The 20429-nt window shown below is 34.5% G+C and overlaps 1 protein-coding gene across 6 annotated transcripts in view; it reads left to right on the top strand.

Annotated features, from left to right (window-relative positions):
• Cop1 (COP1 E3 ubiquitin ligase) overlaps positions 1-20429 on the top strand; it is a 119105-nt gene that overhangs the window by 69114 nt on the left and 29562 nt on the right. For all 6 annotated transcript variants that reach the window (XM_075988355.1, XM_075988357.1, XM_075988356.1 and 3 more), the window contains 3 exons: positions 9739-9882; positions 12460-12568; positions 12878-12959. In XM_075988355.1, coding sequence (XP_075844470.1) covers positions 9739-9882; positions 12460-12568; positions 12878-12959 — 335 coding nt within the window. The remainder of the gene's footprint in view (positions 1-9738; positions 9883-12459; positions 12569-12877; positions 12960-20429) is intronic.

Here is a 20429-nt window from a genome sequence, read left to right on the forward strand (position 1 = left end):
AAGTTCATGGTGCTTTTTATTTTGTTGAGATAAGGTAGGCTCTTCTTGCTGTGTGGCCAAGGATGATCTTTTGACTTCTGACCCTCATACCTCCATTTTGAGTGCTAGGATTTCAGGCATGTACTACCCATCTTTGTACATTGCTGGGATGGAACCCAGAACTTCCTAGATGCTAGGAAGGCACTATGCTAACTGTACTACATACCTAGGTTTTTATAAATAAAGTTTTATCAGAACACCAATACTTCTGAAATAAAATGAATACATATTACTTCCCCAAACACACTTAATGACAATTATAGTGACTTGATTTAGATACACAGTGGTCACATTATCACCACATAAAAGAAAACTATTTTTCTCAGGTTTATAATACTTGAAAAAAGGTAGAAACTATGAATGAATGTTGTGGCGAATGCACTCTAAAATAGATGAAGCACATGGTTTCCAAAACTGTAAAAATCTGGTTGCTCCATAAAGTGGGAGCAGGCCTTTATGTGAAGTAAAGTTTGCTTAAAGAATAAAGCAGACTGAGTTGTTTCTTAGAACTAGCTTGATCAAAACAGCAAAGATCCATGACTACATGTAAAGTCCCCTTAAGTACAAAGGTAGTGGTTGTTTTGATAAATTGGGCTTCTAAGCTCCACAGCCTCCAGTAGCTTGAGTGGTCGTTCTTTGTAGAAGCAGCTAGCAAAATGAACCCTGCCATAACTTATTCTCTTACTATGTCTATCATATTCTTAGGTTTATAAACATTTGAATTCCAATAATTGATGTCACTAAAAATTTTGTATGGGATCTGATGAAGAGTGATGTCATGTTTCAGAGAAGATGGACATTAGCTCTAAGTTCTTATATATGAGGCCTTTTATTTGTCTAATTTCAAGGAGGAATAAAATATACTTGACATTCTTAAATATTAAAAAATAGATAATTTATCCAGCAAATATGTATTCGGAATTATTTCTTAGTTTCATAACAGGCACACATCTGTTAGGTTAAAAATGTAATAATTAGACCTTTACAGTTACTTATAATGAATGAGTTCAAAATGTTCCATGTTGGAAATGCTAGAGTAGTTTGTCTTTAAGTTTGTTCTGTGCTCAGATCTTTATTTATAGCTTTTCATTGGCACAAGATTGATAACTATAAATAACGTATGGAAGTACAAAGTGCAATAGTTGCAATCAGTAGAGGTCAAAGAGGAAAGTGTGTAGATAAAAGTAACTATACCATGCTCAGAATAAAGATTTGATGGATTTATTACAGTAAGTCATAAAAGTTTTTTTTTGATTGCTAGAAAGAAATGTTGTAATGCTCATTTATGAGAATAATGAAAGAGATGAGGTGGCCACGGATTTTATTTGTTAACAGCTATAAAAGAAAACAACTGTGATTGATAATTATAAATAGGAAAATACTTTTAATAGTACATCAAAACAAACCTGTGTTTGTATATGAATTTTTAAAACTAAAACTTTGAAAACTGAAAATTAATAGTTTATTTCAACATGGAAACATGAGATTTCATGTATTCCCTACACACACATCATGAAGTGTGCATGTGATTGACTGAGACATTCTCCATAGTTTTGGGCAGTTGAATGCTGATCCCCAGTTGGTGGCGCTGTTTGAGGAGGCTAAGGAGGTATAGCCTTGCTAGGGGAAAGTTGTCACTAAAGACAGGCCTTGAGGTTTCAAAACTTTATGTCATTACCAGTTCATTCTCTTCTGCTTCCTGCTTGAGGCTCAAAATGTAAGCTCTCAGTGTCTAGCTACAGCACCATGCTTGCTCGCTGCTGTGCTTTCCCACCACAAAGACTAGATCCCTCTGGAACTGTAAGGTGAATGCCTGCTTTTCTAAGTTGCCTCAATCATGGTCTTTCATCACAGCAATAGAAAAGTAACTAATAGAATGAGGTTTTAGTTATAAATATTTTTATTCATGATAATCTTTAAGAGAAAATAAACATTTTACTTTTTGAGACACATAATCATATCAGATTGTAATCTGTGACAAAGTCCAAAAATTAAATAAAACTATAGAAGACCTAGCATTTGGAGGTGTGGCAGGAAGATCAAAAGTTCCAGGTCATCCTCACTTACAAAAGTCAGACATTGCTACATGAGACACTGTCTCAAACCAGACAAAAGAACAACACTAACAAAAATCAAAATTAAATGGCTTTTAGTGATGTAAAAGAAAAACATTCTTACCGTTGAATTTTGTACAACCACTACAATGAAATAAGGTGACTTTAAAATATACAGATGCAGAATGATTGCCAAGAAATGCTACTTGATACCATAGTGTAAATGTGATCTCATCCCATCTACTTTATTTTAAACAGTACAAATTCTTATATATTTGTTTATGTTTAGGAAGTCTCAGACAGCATACATACAGTTTGAACCTACCCATTACTTGTAGGTAGGGTAGTTGATTACATATTTGGCAAGATTGAAATTGAAACTTGGGTTTTTTTCCCCTCCTTTATATGTTGAGGGGTATAATTTTTTTAAAAAATTAAATTTTAAAAGCATTCAAGTGATACTGTAATGGGTCTCATTAAGATTGGGACGTTATACAATAGTAAATGATTATGTCACCGATCTGGTTTGAGAAATTTATTCTAATTCCTTTTCTAAATGGATTAGAGGGACTGAAGACATGGTTCAGCTGTTAAAGAGCACTTGCTCTTTTTGCAGAGGGTTCAGTTTCTGTCTATATCTGATGGCTCATAGCCACCTGTAACTAGTTCAAGAGATCAAATGCTTTAATTGGACAACTGCATGCATGTGGTACAAATATAACGTACATGCATGTGCGTGCACACACAGAGACCATAATTAAAGTAAATATACATGCGTATGTGTGCATATGTAAGATTAGATTTGGTAAGGAGCTATTAAAGTAGCTTGAGTTAGCATTAGTGCACATCCAGTACTTCTGTAATTTTGGGGAACACTGTGTCTGGATTATCTTTCAACTAGCAGAAAAAGGACATTTAGATGTTTGATAGCTAAGAATATTCATGCATCATTCTGTTTTTCTTGAGTTATCATTGACTTCTGAATTGCTGTGTCTTGTGTGTCTCATGCTTGTCGTTCATTTATATTGTGTATTTTTGCCTATTAATTGAAAATCCTTAAGACTTTCTCATTCTTTTTCCCCCTCTAATTCGTTTTCTAGGGTTATTCTTTTTTTATTATATGTATAGTAGCATAGTATAGTGTTATTCTGTGGTATGCTCTTGCCTAAGGCTATGTTCTTTGAAGAACAGCCTATTCTCATTAAATGACAGTTTTGAGTGATGACTGAGAGCATAGACTGAAATTGGACCCTTTGAATTTTAATTACTTGATATAACCTACACCAAATGACTTAACATCTACATAGTAGACATTTGGAGTTAAACTTAATGTTTAAAATAGTGCTTAACCCTCAGTGTAATAACTGTTATAGAGCTTTAACTTACTGCTTTAGGAGAAAGTCCTTTGAATGACACTAATTTTATTTGTTTTTGTTTTTGCACATATTTGTGTTCTCTAAAGATCTGGCAATATCTTTTTCATTATAATAATCACTTTCTAAGGCTGTGATCTGTTTCTTTGAAATTATAGCTCCTTGTGACTCTTGAGGCACACTATTTTGTTAAATAGGATTTTTTTTTTTTACCAACTGTTCTTACTATGTTTTCTTCTGATAAATTAGGTTCTAGTGTTTGGGGACATTAATCTATCTTGTTTGTTAATACTCATTTTTATTTTTATAATTGCATAAAGATATAACAGACTGTGAGGCATAGTGACAGAATTAACTGCTTGGGCACATACAACTTTTCATTGCCTGAGCTACATTGTACTGGAAAGATGCATTAATCAGCTGTGCTTTATGGTCTGTTGCCTTGCTACTTAATCACTTGACTTATGGCCCTTTTGACAAAGGATATGTCAGTTTCTTATAGTGTAATTATGTTTTTCAACTGTTGAAATAAATCACATTCTTAAACAATTGAAAATTGCAAAATGTGAAAGAAAATGCAATTTATTGCCATGCTTAAGTACATCTCCAATAATACTATTTTTCAAAAGAAAAAAGTATGTTTGGAAATAAATAAATTTGGTGAGATTGAATTCTTTATTAATGGCAGTTTCATTCATACATATAATTTGTTTTTATCAGGTCTACCTTCCATCCCTCCCCCCTGAAATTCCACCCTACTTCATTCCCTTCCGAACTCTGTGCTTTGTTTTTTAATTTTATAAAATAAGTCCACTGAATCCACTAGGCCTACATGCTACATTCATGTGCATGGTTGTAGAGCTATCCCCCGAAGCCTAGGTAGTCTCTCAGAGATTAGATCCCTGAAAAGAAATTCTCCACAGAAGTTGTCTTGATCTTGTGTAGCTATGATTCACTTACCACTGCTGTGTGTGTGTGTGTGTGCACGCGCGCGTGTGCGCACAGTGCACTGTTGTGTCTGGCAAAACTGTTTTGCTCTAGATACCCACTGGCTCCTACAGTGTTTCTGCCCCCTCTTCCGTGGTGTTTCCTGAACCCTGTGGAGGAGGAAGCCTGATGTGGATGTCCCATGTAGAGCTGAACACTTCACGGTCTCTTATGCTCCTCAGTTTGTTCACTTGTATTTATTGCCATCTACTGGGATAGGGTAGCCAAACAAACTTTGATGAGGGTTGAGAGATACACTAATCTATGGATATAAAGATAAGGACTTAGTATTGGGTTTTCCTCCTCAATGTGTGTGACCTAGTCAGTCACAGGTTTTGGTGCTTTAAATCTATTGAGAAAATCATTGGCTACTCATAACATGCATACCACTATTGTTCCAATGAAGATAACCCTTGTCAGGTCAATCCTCATTGTAGCTGCAAAGTTCAAAGCTGGGTAAGATTGTTGATTTGCTTGTTCCCTCTTAAGCATAGAACCTTACATTACTGTGATTGCTAGCCATAGGGGTGAAGCATCTTTGTCAGTGCTGGTTTGCTTTCTCCATTCCCATTTACTCAAGACTTACTGAAGGATGTGTTTTAATTTTTGTCATTTTGTTTTCTGTCTTTTTCTCACCCCCTTTCATTTGAACTGTTCTTGAGTGGCTTATTCTCTGTGATCTCTCTGTCTCCAGATTGCAGTCTTCCCTTCAAATATCATCTGATAGAATTGAAGTAGTTCTTGTAAGTTCTTTAGTCTGTTTTTATCGTGCAAAGTTTCAGGTTTTCCTTAAATTTTGCAGATGGTTTTGCTGGGTGTAATATTCTAGGTTGATACTAGTTAGCTTTCAGAACCTAGAACACATCTTTCCATGTCCACTGGTTTTAAATTTTTCAGCTTGAATGTTATTCTAATGAACTTGACTTTGTAAGTAACTTGACCTTGCTCTCTTGGAACCTTTCATTTTTTCACTATTTTATGTTTTTAATGTCTTAACTGTATTGGGTTTGGGGGAGTTTCTTTTCTGATTCTGTCTATTTGGGGTCTTGTAGACCTCTTTTACCTGGGTGGGCATCTCTTTCTCTGAGTTTAGGAAACTTTCTATGGTTTTATTGAAAATATTCTCTATGCTTTTGCTATATTATTGTTCTTCTATCCTCATAATTGAAAGGTTATATCTTTTCATGGTGTCCCATAACTATCCTTTTATTCATTTTTAAAAGTTTATCATTGACCTTTACTAACTGATAAAATTCCTTTACTTTATTTTCTAGCCCTGGTTTTTGTGCTGTACATAGTGAGGTTTTTCACTTGGCTTACTGGGGTTTTCATTCTCAGAATCATTTCATTTTGGAGTTTCTCTGGCAATACTATTCCTTGAGTTTTCATGTCTTCGGTTGACTTTTCTTTGTTTTTGTTCTTTAAACTATATTCATGTCTTTGCTTAAACATGGTAGTACTCATTGCAATTCTTCATATACTAGAATAATTTCAGTAGGCACCATTATTATGGAATTAATCATCTTTTGGCATGTTTGGCTTTTTTCATTTTGTTTTTCTTTTGAGACTTGCACATCTGACTTAGTTTTTTGGTTCAGTTTGTTTTGTCTTGATTTATATTGCCTCCATGCAGCATTTACAGTGTAGGAGAGGACTAATTCAGTATGGTGGCGGTAACTGTCTTCCTCTAGGTACCTGGTTAAAGAAATTTTCTAGTGGATAGGTTATGTTGAAGGCCTGTGGGTTGGCCTCCTGAAGCAATATTTCTGGGAACTGTAGATGGGCCTGGTGAAAATGAAGGTGGACCCTGGCGTACTTATAATATATACAGGCCTTACCTGGGGAAGATTGGTGCAAGAAATCTTGTGGGCAGACTGGTCACCTGGTGCCTGAGGTTCCTAGGAAGTGTTATGGCCTCTATAGGGCCTACCTTCACAGAGGAAGACAGGTACTGGAGATCCCTAGGCTGTGTGATCTGGCCTCATAGCCAGTGTAGGTTGGGCCTTATCAGGGGAATCAGGTGTAAGAAGTCATATGACTAGTTCCTGGAACAGAGGGTTCTCAGATGACCTAAGTGCGTGTGTGGTGGTGGTAGTGGTGGTGGTGGCGGCGTATCTTACTAGGACATTCTTGGTTGATGAAATTGAATTTTTCATTGTAATAAATTTCTATCAGTAGTTTTAATAATTGTAGATAATAGTAGAAGGCAGAAATGAAGCTTTATTTAACAGTAAATAGTAAGCCTTCTTATTCTTTGGGGGAATTAATTAAACAAACAGGTACATTTTGATTAGTTTCCATACTTTTTATTTTATTTCATCCTAATTTGACATTGCTAAACTTTTGTACTGCTTTTGTGTTATCTGACATCATAATCAAAATAACTGAAATGCCATTTTATGGAATAAGAGAATATTCATTTTTGATGGGTTCTATAAATCCCTAAGCACCTAAAAGTTAGTAGTGTTCACAGACATGGTGCAGTTTTCAGATCTTTCCTTTTCATTTTCTTTTTTACTTTTTAGTATAATGCTAAGGCTTTGATGTTCCTAGTGTAATAGGTTTTGGGCTCAGTTGTATTGGGTTTGGGTTTGTTTTTTGTGAAAATGTCTGATTGTCTCCTAGGGCATTCTCAGATTTAGAATCCTCAGCCTCTGAGCACTAGGATTATAGAAATGAATCATCATGTCTTACTCCCCAAAATATTTATTAAATAACCAAATGGAAGAAAATAGCAATGAGTCCAAAACCAAAAAAAAAAAAATTTGACTTTTTTTTTCCACAGTCGAATTAAAGTAAGTAATGACACATCCTGACAGAGGAAAAGGATATCCGAGACCAAGCGTCAGCAAAGGCTGTGTCTGCAGGCCATTGTGTGGGGATTTTGGTCAGTTGATAACAGGTTAACACTTAAACTTGTTTGTATTAAAAACTAGAAGTTTGCCTATTCTTACACACTTTCACTTGTATGTTAGAGTACTTTTCATTTTTTTAGGAGTATAGATGGAGGGAATATATTTAGGAATTATATGACTGGTTCTTGAATTAGGCATTCTAAACCAACTCAGTTAAGAGTAGATTTCAGTTCCAATATCTGTCACTTGCCAGGTCTGTCTTAGTCATGATTTCTGGTGCTATGATAAAATCATGTGACCAAAAGCAACTTGGGGAGGAAAGGGTTTATTTCCATATATAGTACCACAGCACAGTCTATCACTAAGGGAAGTCAAAGCAGGACCTTTTAAACAGGGCAGGAACCTGGACATAGGAGCTGATGCAGAGGCCATGAACAAATGTTTATTAGCTTGTGACCTCCTCAGCTTGCATTCTTAGTGCACCTAGAACCAACAGCCCAGGGTGGAACTATCCACAATGGGTTGAGGCCTACCACATCTATCACTAATTAAGAAAATGTTCTTCATGCTTGTCTACAGACCAATATAATGGGGCCATTCTTTCATTTGAGATTGGCCATTTCTAAATAACTATAGTTTAGGTTAAGGTGACACAACCAGACAAATATCATTTGTGTGTGTGTCTGTGTATCTGTGTGTCTGTGTATACACGCTGGGATAGAAAAGTTGTCATCAATATAATTCTGGTGTTAGAATTCATAACACAGGTGGTAGCTGAGGCAGATGTACATTAATATTATAATACCAGTAAGTCTGTCTTATTGGATTGTGTTTTTTGGCAGGGTTATTAGCTGAGTTGTTCTGTAGTTGCTGGCACTTAACTGAAATTTTTTGTAAGTCTTAGAAATTAAGAAATGATTTGAGACTAATTTAGAAAAGTATTTTAATGTGTCTTTAAGAAAATTTTAATGTATATTTTTCTTAGTCATCAGCTAAGTAAGCTTCCTATTGAATTATTAGCTAAGTAGTAACTTAGTTAATTCTGCATGAGTATTGCACAAGTAATCCATTAAAGTATATCATCTGGCTAGCACTCCTAAATACCTCACATATAAGTATTTGTATTTATACACATATATAATGCAATTGTATTTATATGCATTTAATGAGTACCTTGATATTTATTGGTGGGAAGATATATGTAGGTACAGAAATATATAACAAATTTTATTAGAGTTCGAGTTTTTAACCTTTACACTTTATATTTTGACTTGCACATAGGAGGTTTGATTTTTGATTTAACCTAAATATTAGTAGCCTCGACTGTGAAGCCAGATTACCTGATAACTATCATCTCATACACTTGAAAACCAGCCAACTTTGAGCAGATTACTTCACTCTAACCCTCAGTAATCTAAACTGTTAATAGTAATAATGTTTTCCTCATGTGGTTGTTAAGAGAATTGGTAATTATAGATCGTTGGGAACTCTTGTATTCTCTGGAGTTACAGCTAAACCTCTAGAAGGAAACTAAATTTATATTGAAAAGTATTGAATATGATGGTTCATTTCAATTTTTACCCGCATCAGGGCGAGTTAGATTTCTAGCTTGTATGATAGGAGTGAATAAGATATTGTATTGAAATAGCTTACTTTGGAATTTGTATTCAGAGTGGAAAGGGGTGGATTCCCTAAGTCCTCTAAAAAGGAACAGAGGAGTTGTTTGTTTGTTTTTGTTTTGTTTTTTTAGAGAGAGTTCCTTATTTGTGCAATAAGGGATGTGCATTAACATTTTGTAATTCAGAGAGATAATATTTGTTTTGGGAATAAGGAATGGTCTGGGTGGGAGTAAGGATTATTTAGTTACTCTGTTTTTATTAATATTCTGTCCCTTTGTCACTACCCAATTGCTTCAGTAATTCTGCTTGTTCAGATTTATTAAAATAATATCACATTCCCTGAAAGAGCAATAACAAGAATTTATGAAAAAAACTAATTGGTAATTTTCAATTGACACGTGTAATAGTTCAAATCATTAAAGGTTTCTATACTGAGATGTAATGTGGTTATTAAAGGTAAACTTAAAAATATGTCAGCTGTCTAGGAACAAAAGTTCACCTTGACAGGTATATATCTATATAGTTTCCTAATTCTTGTAATTTGATGTCTTGATGACTTATTCTGGACATGTGGTGTAGGGAAACTTGAAACTATGTCAAGAAGCTGTCTTATCTGTAGAGGCAACTCTTAGAAATAGAAAGTGCCAGTGAGGATATAGCTCATTGGCATTGTGCTTGCGTTCAAGCCCCAGCATTGGAAGAATAAAAAGAAAGAAAGAAAAACTTAAAACCCTGAAATGTTGCTATGTATAATATCATAAGGTTTGCTTCATGATCTCACAAACAAGATGTGTTTTTCCCTCCCCATTAGTATCGAATTTGATCGGGATTGTGACTATTTTGCAATTGCTGGGGTTACAAAGAAGATTAAAGTCTATGAATATGGCACAGTCATCCAGGATGCAGTGGATATTCATTACCCTGAGAATGAAATGACCTGCAATTCCAAAATCAGGTATTTATCTTTTGTTGCCCCAAAGTAGCATATATATAGCTGCTGTCCATGTTTGCGTTAAGTATGACATTATTTTCCCTTCTGTGATTCTATATGTTGAGATGCTTTGTTTTAAAGCAGTATTTTTCCTGTAGATATTGTTTGCTTTTTGTGGAAGTTATCATTTACTTTTACCTATAAATAGTATCTGAACATCAGAAGTAATCCATAATATGTACGTGTCTCTAAATATTATAGTTATTTCTAGTTTTAAGATGTTTTTCACACAAATATTAGGCTTTTCTTTGAAAGAACACTACTTAAATTTAATTCAATAAGGATTATAGTTCATAGCAGTGCAGAGCTAACGTGTTTCCCAGGAATGTCAGGAATTCCACAATCAGCCTTTTCCTTTTCTTTTTTCTTTCTTTTTCTCCCTCTCTTTTCTACCTCATAGAAGAAATAGATTTCCCTATCTGTTCTCAAGGGCACCTGATTATTAGTGTAAGCTCTAAAAGAAATCAGTCGTTCATGTACCCTTATTATCTTGATAAATACATACATACAGTTTTAAGTATCCTTTATCTGAAATGTTTGGTACCACGGTGTTTCTGATTAAGCTTTTCATCCATGTGCGTTTCAAAACATCTTGGAGATAAGATGTGAACCTAATCACAGACTTCACTTACCATGAATGTGTATCTTCACATCCATTGCTACGAAACAGAGTTTGTGTATATTTAGCCAACAGACTTGGTGCTCTAGATGTTTTGGATTCTGGGACATTTTGGATTAAAGATGTTGAATCCAAGATATATGTGTTTTTATGTGCATTTTAATGATGTTAGTAATAAACTAGTGTTATGTTCATTTGTTTCCTAATTCACCCACAACAGTTTACGAGCTGTCTATTTATCAGTATCACTCATACTTGAGAATCTATTTCAGTCTGTCTGTAATGGAGACTGCCTTTTACTTCCCGGCTGTCCAGATCTGAATAATCACACAAAAACTATATTATGTTCAACACTCTCTGGCCTGTTAGCTCAGGCTTCTTATTAAGTAACTGTTATATCTTAAATTAACCCATTTCTGTTATTTTATATTTTACTGTGAGGCTTGTGGTATGTTACCTCTTGCTTCTTGGGCAGCTACATGGTATCTACCTCCTTTGGCAGCTACATGGCAAGTCCCTGACTCCACCTTCTTTCTTCTTGCATTCAGTTTACTTTTCTTGCCTAGTTCTATTCTGCCCTGCCCTGGGCCGAAACAGCTTCTTTATTCACAGCGTACAGAGGTGGATCCCACATCAGTCTGTCTTCTAAGCAGAGAATATATTGCAAAAATGAATTTATTAAATGCTCATGTGTTAGGCATTGTCTTGCGTGCTTTAACAATTGTCTGAGATGGTTACCATTATTGCCGCATTTACAGCTGAGGAGTGCTAAAACCGAAAGTTAATAGCTTGCCTGGGATGAGCTAGGTAATGTGTAGCAAATTGAGGTAGTATTAATTCTAGAGTTTGTACTTGTAACCCCTTTATACTTATTTATAGCATGTGGCCATTATAGTAATATCACTTGTATAAAATTGTACTTTAAAACATCATAGTAGTAAACTCAGCAGAATACTTGGCTCATGACAAGTATTCATCCTCATTGTTCCCTTGAGGAAAACATAATTAGAGTTTAAGTGTGCTGCCGCCTGCTCTGCCATGGCACATAGGCAAATGCTTAGTACTTTATGGCACATTACATTGGAGTAAATGGCCAAAATCTGTGGGGCTAAAAGGACCTGTACCTAAGCAAAGCTAACAGAGTTGTCCAGTTTGTTTTTGCCAGTTATGAAATACACTAAGTTATCCAGTCTGGAATTAGAGTGCAGGTCTGTCTAAATCCATCAATGGAAAATTGAGTATATTTTAAAATGCAAACGATCTCTTCCCAGTCCCTAAAATTTGTCATAAATACAATAGAGAGCAAAATACATTACTTGCTTTTCTTAATACCTTATTCAGTAATATACATCTTGTTTTGCCCGATTTAAACATGTATGTGTCTCAACAGTAGCTTACTGCCTTAGATGCAGACTTTTAGAGAATAGCTAAAGTCGTAAATGTTCAAACTTTGTATTTTTGGGGGTATTTTAATTGGAATTTTAATCATAACTTATGTTGGTTAAGACCTTTTGAATATAAACAGAAATGTAATTTATATTCATTTATTTATCTTAATATGATTTGGCAAAGCTTAATACAGAGCTCAACAATCTTTGCTATCTGTCATTGTGCTGTAACATTCTCTGAGTCACCTGGGCATTTGTCATTGTGATTAGTGGTTATGCTTTTCACATGTAGTAGAGATGATCAGTAGCAGCTGCTGGTTCGTATCTATCATACTGTGATCAGAGTAAAAGTGTAAACTTTAGCACTGGATAGTTCACTCAGGAAATGTAGGTAATACTATCATCTCTTTCTAAATGATTGTGAAGTGATATAAACCATTTTGAGGAGTGTTCATCTTCCTGAACACACTGAAATTCATTATGCTCCATTGTTACTTATTTACATCCTAAAGCTTTAGCTTTTCTTTCATTCAGCTGTATCAGTTGGAGTAGTTACCATAAGAATCTGCTAGCCAGCAGTGACTATGAAGGCACTGTTATACTATGGGATGGATTCACAGGACAGAGGTCAAAAGTCTATCAGGTAAGTATGGAAACTGACTACATGTTAAAACAATTTTTTGTTTTGCAGTAATTTATGATATTTATGTGCTTTATAATTAAAAAATTTCAGTCACTGTTTAGTGTTTTTATAGTTATAACAACTTTGGTAGTACCAAATGCTTTTCTAAGAAATTTCTCATACTTTATTTTTAGAATATATCAAATACATTTACCAAAGCATTAATTTTAGTGTGAGGATTTCTACCAGTGTCTTTGTTTTACATTTGATGCATTTTGTGCCACCAACCCATATCAATAAATTATTATTTTTTCTTTCTTCTATATCAAGGAGCATGAAAAGAGGTGTTGGAGTGTTGACTTTAATTTGATGGATCCTAAACTTTTGGCTTCAGGTTCTGATGATGCAAAAGGTACTATAATTTTCCCTCAGGAGTTCCCACTCCCCAGAACTCCTTTTAGGCACAGCTATGTAAGTTATTTATTGAAACTCATGCTAGTCCTTTGTGAATCAAAAATAATTTGAGTTAGACATCAGTTTTTCCTGAGTGAAGGAAAAATGAGTGCACTGCTTCTTCATAATAATGTTTTGCTATTTGTGTCACACGGTGCCCTCTGAATTGCTAGCAACTTCCTAAAGATTCTTATTTTCCTTATGTGTGTGTATGTCCTCCCCCTCCCTCGTGTGTGTGTCTGTGTGTTTGTGTGTCCGTGTATATGCACATATGTATACAGAAGCCAGAAGAGGGTGTCAGGTCCGTGAGTTGGAGTTACAGGCAGTAGTGGCACACTACCGTGGGTACTTGAGTCAGAATTCCATTCCTCACAATTTTATAGCAAGTGCTATTTACCAGTGTCCACCCCTACTATTATCTTTTAACCAAGTGCTTTAGATATACCATTTAGTAAACTTTATTTCCTGAAGCATTTAGAAATTTCTACATCTGAAATTATTTGAAATATCCAATATATTCTAAAGCCTCATTTTTGTTTATATCTTTTTTTTTTATCTCAATTGGCCTTTTCTGCTTTTCTTCTTTGTCATTCTTTACTATTTGTTATTTTCTACTATTCTTCCTTTCCTGTTTTAGTAGAGGTGTTGTGAACAGGTTAACTTACTTTTTAATCAAGTATACTAATGCCTTTTGAATGTTTTTTTGTGTGTGTGACCTATGATAATAAATGCCAATAAACCCAGCTTTATACAGATTTAAAGGGGACCATGTCCCAAAAAATTTTAGATGGAAATAAAATTTAATTACTATGGAAACTGTTAACTGATTCAGCAGTGGCTGTATTGAAAAAATGATGGCGAATATTTATTTTTGTAACATAATTATTTATGAAGCATGATGTTAGAAAATACTGTACTCCAGTTTCTGAATTTTTCTATTTTATGCTGCATTTTTGAATGTCTGTGTAACTAACAAAGAATATATTTTTACATTCAGTTTGCCTTCTAAGTAGTTTTTGTTTTATAATTAAACAAATATTAGTATGTCTGTGATACTTCTCAGTTGGCAAATCGGAGACCTTGTCTGGAGTCCCCACTTCTGTAGGTTTGTAAGTTAGCCAGGCAAGTCTCTCTCTACTTGTATTTCCAACTCCAGAGGATCAGATTCCTTCTTCAAGCCTTCACAGGCATCTGCACACACATGTATACACACAAACACACAATCATATAAAGGAAAAAATATAAACCTTTTAAAAATAACTTTTAAAGAGAGTTGCCATAATTTTCTTTGCTTTTTTTCATTCCTTTCATTGTGTAGTTTCCACAGTAAGGACTAAATAATAGTGGTCCCAGCATTGGAGCCTTTATTTCACATATTGTGCTTTTTCTTCCCTCTTTTTATATATAAAGGCCCCTTTTGACTGTTGGGAACAATATTACTGTCTGTCTGTCTGTCTGTCTGTCTGTCTGTCTGTCTGTCTATCTATCTATCTATCTATCTATCTATCTATCTATCTATGTGCAAATATGTTTATTTAATTTGTTTTTGTTCTCAGAAGTGAAATTGCCCTATCATATGATAATCTGTGGTTACGTTTTTGGAACTGTCACCATATTTATCATGTTATCTATACCATTTAAGATCCCATATATAATGTGTATAGAGCCTGAGTGTTCTGATTTCTCCACATTCATGTCAACATCCTTAGCCTCTTAGTTTGGATTTACCTGCCTACCTGCCCAGCTGACTCCATCCCTCTCTGCCTTCTTCTTTATTCCCACCTTTCCTTTTTCTTTCCATATCCCCCTGCTTTCATTCACTAACTTCTTTTTTTGCCTGCCTGCGTGCCTTCATGTCTTTCTACCCGCTGTTTTTGATTTGTTGTAAAATATGTAGAAAAGTCTAAAAGTGGGTTTAAGGGGGTAATTGAATATAGTTTTTATTTTAATTTCTCTACAGTGCCGTGATACAAAACATCTTTATGTGTGTGTGTTAACAATCTAGCTATCTTTGTTGAATTATAAGTTAACACACACCCACAAAAAAACCAGAATTCTCATTTTTCTTTCTCTGTTTTTGCTTGAAATGAGAGTTATCTTTATATTCTGGGTATTAACCAAGCGTGTAGTTTGTATTCCACCTTTGGGTTCCCTTTTTATAGTGTTGATAGCGTTTGGTACATTTATAAATTATTGTTATAAAGTTCAGTTTGTTTAATTTTTGCTTTTGTTGTATATGCCTTTAGAATATTTGAGAAATCACTGCCAAATTCATTGTTGTGAGACTTTTCTCCTGTATTTTCTTCCATGAGTTTTGCAGTAAGTCTAACATTTATGTCTTTGACCCATTTTAATTTGTATATGGTTTAAAAATACAACTTTGTTTTTACACACAAATGTCCTGAATTTCTAACGTCTCTTACTAAAAAGATTATTTATTCTTTTCCCATTTCATAATCTTGGAACAATTAACAAAATTACACTTTACATTCATGGGTTTAGCCCTTGTCTTTTTATTGTATGCCATTGGTTTTTATGTATATCTTCATTCCAGTACCACATTGTTTTAATAATTGTAGTGCTATTTTGAAATCAAGAAGTATGAATCTGCCATCTTTGATTGTTTTCAGGACCCGTTTTGGCTGTTTTGGGCCCATTGACAGTATATATTTTATTTCTGTAAAACAATTGAGTGTTCATAGGGAAGCTGTTCAGACTTCAGTGAATTTTATTCATTAATATTTCTGTATTTCTATGTAATTATTTTCGTCCTATTATAGTTCATGTCTCTGACTTGAGACCTTCTCTTTTAAGCTTTGTTCTTCATACAGTTTCTTCTAAGCACTGCTCTAGCTAATCTTTAGATTTCATGTATTAACATTTGTTTTTAGTTTTTTTTTGAGTAGCTTGTTTAGCTGTGGATCATTATAAAATGTATTTTAAATTTTTCAGAAATCTAATTTATGTACAAACAGTTTATATAATTTTAATCCCTCTAAATATGTTGTGATTCACTTTGTGGTCCAGTTTATGAACTACCCTGGTAAATATTTCAGAGGCTTTGAGAAGAATCTCTACTCTGTCTTTTATAGAGAATTCAATAAGTGTCATTTAGGGAACTCTTGGTAGTATTGTTCTGGTTTTCAATATCCTACTGATTTTTCAGGTTATGAGATAGAAACATGAAGTCTAATTTATTTCTATGTTCTGTGTAATGTTTTTCCTTTCTTTTTTTTTTCCTGCAAACTACAGACTATTTATATGAGAGTAGATATAAAAATAAATCTTTGAAGTGACACAGGCATGTTTTCTGGAGCTGGCTCAGTGGTTAAGTGGATATTCTGTGTTCATTTCCAGAGACTTTAAGGACTCTGGGCTCCCAGGGCACCTGTATTTACATGTACACACACACTCACACACATACTCCAAATTCTGGACAAAAAATAGATAGGTGACAATAAATGTGTGTCCCATTTGTTTATTCAAAAGAAGTAACTACAATTGCTAAATGAGTTTTGTTTCTGTCTACTTCTTAGGAATTAGTCAATGAATTGCTCATAATCTGGCACTAACTGCAATTTTCATTGTGTCAAATAATCTCTTTTTGAAGTCCCACATATGCCAATAGAACCTGCAATAGTTGACCAGGAAGGTAGCATGCCAGTGACTCTTTCTGTAAGAAACTACAAAACAATCCTGAGGTACACTTTTTTTTCCCTTAATTTCTGTACATGTTAGGGCAAAAGCTGGGGAAATCAAGAGTATGTGGGGTTTAATGGCTCTGATTGATTATTTAAAAATAAAAACCTCACACAAGCTATATTTAGAGACAGCATTAAAAGAGATAACAATTAAAAGTACTTTCTTGTCTTACGGAGGGCTATATTTGGTTCTCTGTAAGCGGAGACTGCTCATTCATTTCCCGGTGCCCAGACCCAAATAATCACACGAAAACTGTATTAATTACAACACTGTTTGGCCAATGATTCAGACATATTCCTAGCTAGTTCTTGCATCTTAAATTAATCTATTTCTATTAATCTATGTATCACCATGAGGTTGTGGCCTATTGGTAAGGTTCTGTTGTCTTTTCCCTTTGGTGCTATGTGGTGTTTTCTTGACTCAACCTGCTTTCTCTCTATATCTCTATTTAGATTTCCTGTCTTGCTTTACTCTACTAAGCCATTGGCCAAACAGCTTTATTCACTAGCCAATGAAAGTAACACAGTAATACAGAAGGACATTTTTACATCATTTCTCAGCACCCATATGACAATTCAGAACCAACTTCTATTTCAGTTCTAGGGGATAAGACTCCCTCTTGTCTCTACAGGCTCCTGCATGCATTTGGTGTGCTTTTAGTTGCCCAGGCCCATGTACATACCTACACATAATAAACCTTAAAACAAAAAAGAAAAACCTGAGTTCAGTTCTGCCTGACACATAAAGTAGAGATGTATGCCTTCGTGTATTTTGAAGCTGTTATCTTAAGGGCATAAACCAATTGAAGGTTGGTATATGTTGGTAAATTGCCCCTTTATTAATACATAGTACCATTCTTTAAGTCTCTTAGTAGTCTTCTGAGAACTACACCATTGAATATTCATGAATCTGAAATCTCTTCTTTATACCTATTTGTATTAATATTTTACCTTTCTGTTTTCTTTTATGAGCCTTAAATATACTATTTTCTTTCTTGTCAGTATTTTTATTCTTCAGGTTAATTCTTATTTTATTTTGTAGTTTACTGACTCACTTGTCTACCTCCATTTTTCTAAAATCTTTCCTACATTCTTTTTATTCTTCAAAGTAAATTTCTTTTTTTATTTTGCTCTATAAACAGATATCACTCAGGGAAACAAAACATGCCTGTGAATTACATGGGACCTTGTGACCCTCATCTATGTTCCCCTTAGCTTGACAATACTTTGTCATTGATTTAACTTTTCTCTTCTGTGAAGGTCCACATAGTGAATATTGTTAACTAGGAGGACCATGAAGTGCCAGCTATACACACTCCCCTCTATTGCTGTAGTACAAAACCAACTGTTGAATATATAAATCAAGACCATGAGCCTGTATTAGTAACGTTTTGTAAAAACAATGGTCACAGAGTCCCTGGGTTATTTTCAGAATATTTCCTGTATTTCATATGAGATCTTAGGTTTTGTGATAGTTCTGGTAAACAGCATTGTCAATTTTATTTGTGAGTATTTTTTTCTGTTTTATGTAAATACAATGTATATTCTGTTTGTTTTTAATAGCATTTTGAAAAATAAATTTAGGGAATTGATTAGCTCAAATATTGCAGATTACTAGATAATAAACTTTGTTCTATAGGGTAATTGAATTTTTGAAAATTTATTAATTTTTATTGAGCTGAGGAATCAGATGGTACTAAAGGAAAAACCATTCCTTTACCTAGTAACATTGAGGTAATAAAACTTGTATAGAACACTTAATGTTACATATCAGACTTATTTCCTAGTGCCAACTAGATAATGAGTTTGTTTTTCTCATCCTTCATTGCTATATGGTTTTTCCATCACTCATTTTTATAATTTTTATTAGAACTAAAGGAGAACATATTAAATAAATATGTGTTTTGTTTGATTTTATTGCTTTGGATCTTGTCTTTAAATTAATTTTTAGTTAGTTTTTTTTTTTTTAAGAATTTCATATGCTGAGTTTTAGTTACATTTACCACCACCTCTTCTTCTTCCTGCCAACTTTGTGTCCTCTTTTTTTTCCACAAGTCTCATCTTGTTTTGTCTGTATATTCATGAATATATGATCTTCCACTGGGGCTTAGTTTACCTACCAGTGGTAATACTCAAAGAAGACGAGTCTCTCCCAGCAGCTATCCATTGCCACTAGCCCTAAGGTGGGACATCATGTCTACCTCTCTTCTCCATAGAGGGATTGCACAGGGATTGTTTGTAGTCTTAACTGCTGTGAGTTCATAGTGCAGCTTCCTGGCTGTGTCTGGAGGACACTATTTTTCTTGTATTCATTCACATTTCTGGGTCTTATTGTCTTTCTGCTCCCTCTTTCTTGACCCTTTTAAGGAGAGGGTGCAGTATAAATTTTCCATTTGGGACTGAGTATTCTGATGGCACTTGTTCTCCGCACCTTGCCTAGTTGTGTTTCTTTGTGTCAATCATCATCTGTAGCCAATAAAAGCTTTTCTGATGAGGGTTGGAAGGTGCGTCCGTCTGCATCTTTGCCAAGTGGACAGGCTTGAGTGTCTGATGAACAAATAGCTTATTTGTATAACTTTACCATTATAAATAGTGTAATAAATATGTGAGTGTGGGTGTTTCAGTAAACACATTTTACTTTTGTGGGATATATGCCTAGTGTTGGGGTTACTGGATCATGGTGGTCCCTTTCTCCACAGCCCAGACAACTTTTGTACCTTTTGTCATTTTCATAATAATCATTCTTACTGGAGTAACCACCAGTTGTGGTTTCTATTTGTGGTTTCTCTTTGAATTCCTCTGTTTAGTTATGTTGAGCTTGTTTTTCTGTATTTGCTTCCCATTTGTATGTGTTCTCATGAGAAATAGCTTTACATTGATTTTTCTAACCCCACACCCACCCCTCTTTTTGAGACAATGTTTCTCTCTGTAGCCTGGAACTTCCTCCATTGGCCAGGCTGGCCTTGAACTCTCTAGATTCACCTACCTCTGCCTCCCTAGTGCTGGGGTTAAAGGCCTGTGCCACCACTCCCTGGCTTGCCAATTTAAAAAAAAAACACTTCTGTTGACTCAAACAACCCATCTCCACAAAATGAGTATACAGAAATTAGTAATTTGGTTATATGATGATAGAAAATTATCTGAAATGGAAAGCAAGGTACTAGTGACTAATAACCATAAAAAGTTTATATGTGTTAACCAAGTGAATCTATGTTTACTGAAGTAGAATCTTCTTATTAGTAAAGAGCACAAAACAAACAATTGTGTTTAAAATCCTTACTCTGGTGAGTGTCTCTTTTAAAGCTTACTTATTTTGGTAATAAGTAGTTTTTACTGAGACTTCATGTGTAAATTATGAAAGCCATCTTCATTGAAGTCCTCTTTATTGTGACTCTTTTTAGTTACTCATTTTTAGAGGTAACTTTGTCAGTAATCTTTAAAGGCCCTGAAGTTTTCTGTGCTTCCAACCCCAAAAACATGTTTGAATCACTTGGGGTGTTTTGTTTAAAAAAAAATGTTTATTTAAATTGCAATTACCTGGCACCGTCTAAGAAATATTCCTGAATCAGATATTGAAACAGACCAAAAGATGGATAAAGTTGGCTGGTAAACCTTTCCCCATACTTTTAATGCTTTTATTCTTTTATTCAGCCGGGATTGCAACTTGTGCTTTAAAATTCTGTTTTGTGAATTATATTTATTCTCATATGTTTTCATTGTTTAAAATT

Source organism: Microtus pennsylvanicus, chromosome 10 (assembly GCF_037038515.1).
Source record: "Microtus pennsylvanicus isolate mMicPen1 chromosome 10, mMicPen1.hap1, whole genome shotgun sequence".
Taxonomy (NCBI): domain Eukaryota; kingdom Metazoa; phylum Chordata; class Mammalia; order Rodentia; family Cricetidae; genus Microtus; species Microtus pennsylvanicus.